Source organism: Mastomys coucha, unplaced genomic scaffold (genome assembly GCF_008632895.1).
Source record: "Mastomys coucha isolate ucsf_1 unplaced genomic scaffold, UCSF_Mcou_1 pScaffold14, whole genome shotgun sequence".
In the NCBI taxonomy this organism is placed as follows: Eukaryota; Metazoa; Chordata; class Mammalia; order Rodentia; family Muridae; genus Mastomys; species Mastomys coucha.
The window spans coordinates 97,343,422-97,349,421 of record NW_022196896.1 but is presented as its reverse complement, the minus strand read 5'-3'; the positions used below and the strand labels follow the sequence as shown (position 1 = coordinate 97,349,421).

The 6,000-nt window shown below is 39.4% G+C and overlaps 1 protein-coding gene across 1 annotated transcript in view; it reads left to right on the top strand.

Moving 5' to 3' along the window:
• Nucleotides 1-6,000, top strand: part of Abca12 (ATP binding cassette subfamily A member 12) — a 167,457-nt gene that overhangs the window by 75,265 nt on the left and 86,192 nt on the right. The window contains exon 8 of the mRNA XM_031367854.1: nt 166-278. Coding sequence (XP_031223714.1) covers nt 166-278 — 113 coding nt within the window. The remainder of the gene's footprint in view (nt 1-165; nt 279-6,000) is intronic.

The window sequence follows — 6,000 nt, the reverse complement described above, 5'->3', positions numbered from 1 at the left end:
ATGAATAAATAGACAATGCAGTAATTAAATTACAAAAGCAGCATCTTGTCTTTTATAGGAGTCATTTTCTATACCGTGGCCATTTTCTCCTTGAATAACCTTTTGTTTCTTCTGTCTGTGAGCCTCGGTACACAATCTGGTTCAATTTGTTTCTCTACTCATTAGGGTGCTGCTGGTAGTGCAGAAGGTTTACCCACGTGCTCAAGCCGATGAAGGATTCAGCACCCTCCAGAAGTCTGTTAAACATCTGCTGAACACTCTGGACTCGCCAGCACAAGGTACAGCATTTCCATCTTCCTGTACTAACACAGCATCACAAAGCCTACCAGAAAAATGAAGCAGAATACAACTGATGCAATCACACACACACACACACACACACACACACACACACACACAGTATTCTTCCTAGATGGGGAAATGCAAAGAAAGGAAGCCATGGCCCAAAAAGAGGAGGGATTCCTTTTTCTTCTTCTTTTCTTGTGTTTTTTTTTTGCTTGAATGCATATATGTATATGTATATATATGCATCTTGTATATATGTATATGTGTATATATATGCATCCTGTATATATATGTGTGTGTGTGTGTATATATGTACATATATATATATACAGGATGCCCACAGAAGCCAGAGATCCCTGAGACTGGAGGGACAGCCTGTTATGAGTCACCATGTAGGTGCTGGGAATTGAACCCTGGTCCTCTGGTCCTCTGGAAAAGCAGTCAGTGCTCTTAACCTCTGAGCCATCTCTCCAGTGAGGATGAATTCCTAAAAGTCTTCTTTATGTAAAAATGAGCTCTCTTACTGTACAAGATTATGTTTATGGGTTTTGTTGTTGTTGTTGTTGCTGTTGTTTTTTGAGACAGGGTTTTTCTGTATAGCCCTGGCTGGCCTGTAGACCAGGCTGGCCTCAAACTCAGAAATCCGCCTGCCTCTGCCTCCCAAGTGCTGGGATTAAAGGCATGTGCCACCACTGCCCGGCACTATGTTTATGTTTGGAATAGAAAATGAATATCAGGTAGTAGACATAACCAATAGACTTATATTATCACCTTTTGGAACAAAGGCCTAAAGTGAATTATAAGATTTGTGTCAGTTTTTTGTTTTTGTTTTTGTTTTGTTTGGTTGGTTGGTTTTGTTTTGTTTGAGAGGGTCTCACTATGTAGCTCTGGCTGTCCTGGAAATCACTAACTATATAGACTAGGCTGGCCTTGAATTCACAGAGATCACCTGCCTCTGCCTTCAAAGTGCTGGGGTCAAAAGGAGTGTGCTACCACACCTGGCATGCACCCCCATTTCTATCCTTGAAGCAAAACAAAACAAAACAAAAAATCAGAAAGAATGTTTTAGTGGTAAAAATACATGCCCATCTAACCTCTTGCAAATGCATGGTAGACATCATAGCATAAAATATCTATCAGTAAAAGTCAATCACCCCCAGGAAGACAAAAGGTAGCATGTGGCATGAGTTGAAAATGTCACCTTTGAATATCTAGAATGTCATTACCTAGAAACCACATGGAGATGGTCGGGTGGACACACACAGGAACACACAAAGGTTTAGAGCCGTGAGACCCAAATCCCCGCCGCCAGAGCAAACACAGGCTAACATTTACCTCTTCCGAGTGAATTCGGAATGATGCCTTCTTGTCTGCATTGGCTGGTTTCTAAACAAGTAGCCTTCTGCTTTTGGATTCTAAAGTAAGCATACTGCGAGTGGCAGATAAAAAGGTGTTCCTCCTCTTGTCTCAGTCGCCGTATGAAAGGCAGGCGTTAGAAGCCTGGGAAGACTTCTTAGTGCAGACTCCGACATACTTCTACACCAGCTTCTGCTGGCAAAGAGACGCTTTCTATCCACTTTCAGAATTAATGACGCATTTGCATGGTTGATTGTTTCTAACCCTACTGTTTTTATGAACACCAGGAGAGGTTTACTCTCTTAAAAGTCTAGGCCAGAGAACTAGGCAGTGTGCTAATGACTTCCTGGGCTTTTTAATGTTTGCCTTTTAAAGACTCTGAGGACTTTGTGTTTCTTCGATCATTCTCTTTTTTCATCTTCAGACTTACATCTCAAACTAGTAATAGTAAAACAATATAATTAATAATAATGACATATAGATAATATAAAAGTGAAGTGATCGACTCAAGGTTTTTCTCCCCAGAAGTCAAAAGCACCTCTGGGCTTTTGAAGCCAAGAGTAAGCCATACATCTTCAGCAAAGCCCTTTGCTGGCGAATGATGTCATTCAGTTTTCTGTATTTCCACATTTAACAATGGTCAGGATTTATACGTATGACTATGTTAATGACCTAGAAAATGTTAAGTGTTAAAACATGACAGTGCATGGTCAAGGGTAACAAGGAAATGCAGCCACAAAAGTTCTCTTTACCTGCATAGTTGGATGTGCTGAACTCCTCTTTGTTATTAAATCTAAGTACGTGTGAGGTCATCAGTCTGAGGGTTGCAGCGCAGACCCATTCAACTCTCTTTTCCTAGTCATTAATTCCAGCTTGAACAGAGACTTCATGGCCTTTGAAAGGTGTCCACAGGTATTCCTGGGAATCCTTCAGGAAACTCCAATTTAAGCCAGTGATGCTAATTCATCTACATGAGAGTCTCTGACCACAAGTGCAGACACTTGCCACCTTGGCCAGGTCACCACATGCTTGGTCTTGGTGGGATTTTAGTCTTCTATTTGAAGGATATGTGCTTGTTCCCTGGGCTTTGTGTTGATGTAAGGCACAGGGATGTGTTGACTCATCGTAGCGTTGCTTGTCTTCTGTAGCTCTTACAGCAGCAACCTGAAAAATGAAGAAAACAGTAGAACCTTCTATGTCAATGTTAAGTGACCTTATTATCAAAACAATTCTGAGAAATTACCCATCCCACAGCTGGCTTGACCTGTGTTACTCCACCAGCAAGAGGCCAGTCTGAGAGTGGATCCTGGACCTGTCTGTTCCCAAAGCCAGGTTCCTTTACCTCTTTTATAGGTGACCCCATTCATGCATCCTTTCAGAAACACTGGGACACATAGTTTCTCACTGGAACACGTCAGCACCTGCCACTATCAGATCACAGAACTTCTATTCAGTCACTGATAAAGGATGACATGTCATGCCGCACTTCTTCCCACATGACAAGTTTCAGAGCCATGCTGCAGTATCCTACACGGTCTGATCCTGCCAAACTTACTGCTCCTTATCCCATGCCTCTAGTCAGGACTGAATTAGAAATACACTTAGGGCACCTTCAGAAGACACCACATCAGCCAGGGAGACATTCACACATATACTATATGCATGTGCGTATAGTGTAAAAGTTGATTATTAAAGCAAAAGTAATTCTTCCTGGCTTACAGCCAGCATAGCACAGATGTCTTTGCACATCCATGTTTATTCTCACATTATTCATCGTATCCACAGTATCCAGATAGGCTAGATGCCCATCAACACAAGAACAGATAAAGAATATAAAGCATATATACACAATAAAATTTTCAGGTGTTAAATTTCATAATGAAATTATGAAAATTTCAGGAAAATAAATGAAGGGAGCATTGTATTAAGCAAAATAAGCCAGGCTTGGAAAGACAAATATCAAGTTTACTATTATATATTGAACCTGTATTTAAGTTTAGGTAGATAAATAGGTGATAAATAGGAAGAAAATTTAAAAGGAGACCATGAAAAAAAGAAACTAAAGGGAGGGATGGAAACTAAGAGAGAGTAGTGCAATGCATGAATCATAGAAGTAGAGGTGACTCTTGGGAAGCATACAAAGGTTCAGCAAGCAGGAGAAAGAAGAGAAGGGAGTGAGGCAGTGGAGGGAAAGTTAGGACAAAGTATGATGATATATACATACATACATATACACACACATACATACGTACACATATATACATACACATCCATACATACACATACATGCATACACATCCATACATACACATACATGCATATATACACATATATACATACACACATACATACATATACAACATAATACACACACATACACATACACACATACACATATATACATACATATACATACACATCCATACATACACATGCATACATATATACACACATATATATACACACATACACATACATACATATACAACATAATACACACACATACACATACATACATACACATACATATACACACATACATATACAACATAATACACACATATATACATACACATATCTACAGATATATATACATACACACATACATACATACATACACACATACACACACTTACATACATACATACACACATACATACACATATACATACATTATATATGTGTGTATATATTATATGAAAATGTCACAGGGAGTGGCCAGCAAGGTGGCTCAGTGGGTAAGGGTACCTGCTGACAAGAATGATGATGTAAGTTCAGTCTGGGACTCACAAGTAGAAGTAGAAATCCAGCTCTCGAAGTTGACTTCTGACCTCAACACTCATTCTGTAGTATGCCTGAGAAATCAAATAAATAAATAAATAAATATAAATAGAAAAAAGTAGAAACATTAAAAATGAAATCCATTTCTTTGTATGCCCCAAAGTAATAATAATTAAAAAAGAAAAAACAAACTTTATCAATGTAAGAGGGCTATCGAGATGTCTGTGGATACCATCTTATACATGCCTAATCCAACAAAAGTCCAAGAAGTAAAAATCTTGCTTTTTAATAGTTTTAATATTTCCCCATTCATTTTGGTCTGTTTAGTCTGCTGATACGACTCTTTCTACCGAAGTACTCCATAGTCTTTAGTGGACAGAGGGAAAGGTCTCTATTTAAGTTCAGAGTTAAGCCTCGCTGATAACGTGAAGTGAATTTCTGTTAGTGAGTCACTTTAATGGCCTGAGGGAAAAGAGAAACTCTATAACCAGAGTGTGTACAAATGCTGATCAAGTTGCTAATAGCCTCACACACAGGCTCAACGTGAGTAACATAGACCTTGGAAAGAAATAGTTTTGTAAACATTTCCATTGAAAAATCATAAAACTCAATAGATTTCTATCCTTAATTTTTCAATATATGGGTATCAATGAGTAAAGTTATTACTAATACTAATTAGGTGTCTTTGATGCTGGTCTTTTAACTTGATTATCCGTGTTCTATAAGGAAGATAATAATATTCAATTGCCCTTTGGATAAATCTCAGAAAATTTCACTCCACTGAACAGGAAAGCTGAAAAGGCCATTCTGGCAGTTACTGGAGGCCAAGCCAACTTAGACATGAACAATTCAGGAAGTGGATGGGGCAGGTGTTAAATTCTGAGACATTCTTTTATCTATACATTTATTTCAATAGGGCAGAAAACATTTTTTAAAAGCATAGCTTTGCACAAGGGCAGTTTTGGAAGACTGGAGGGTGCATGTCCTAGAAACAATGGAAGAGCCATGGAAGAGTGGCTAACTCAATATCCTATTGAAAAGAGTGAGGCTACAGTTAAAACAGGGCAGCACCAAAGCCTCTGGGCCCACTGTGAGCAGTGTGGCTGTGAGCAGCATCGCTGTAAGCAGAAGAGGCTGATCCTCTTCTCAAGTGAGGTGGCCTAATGCCCTGGATTTAATGTTCTCAATTATGCCACGACTGCTTGAGGAACTTTTCATTTCCAGTTGTCATGTTGTTTCTACACCTGCTTTCTCTTTACCATTCAACTTACATAACAAGCAGAATCACTGACTTTTTTTTTTACTTCAGGGGACAAATCTCAGTGGTTTCTACAGTTTCATTGTAACCAGTTTAGTAGTCCAGTCTCCCGCGCCCCACCGCAGCACCCCTCCAACCCCTGCCACAGCTTCTTGTTTGAGATTACACTGCACAATCCCGTTTACATTGGCCAGTGCTCCTTCATAGGTGCATGCACTAATCACTTCCTGCTCTTTGAAATAAAGTCCAGAGTATTGGGGGCAAATGTATCTTAGGTCTACATTGGAATTGCCCAAGTCTGAGGGTGGAGAGAGGGGCAA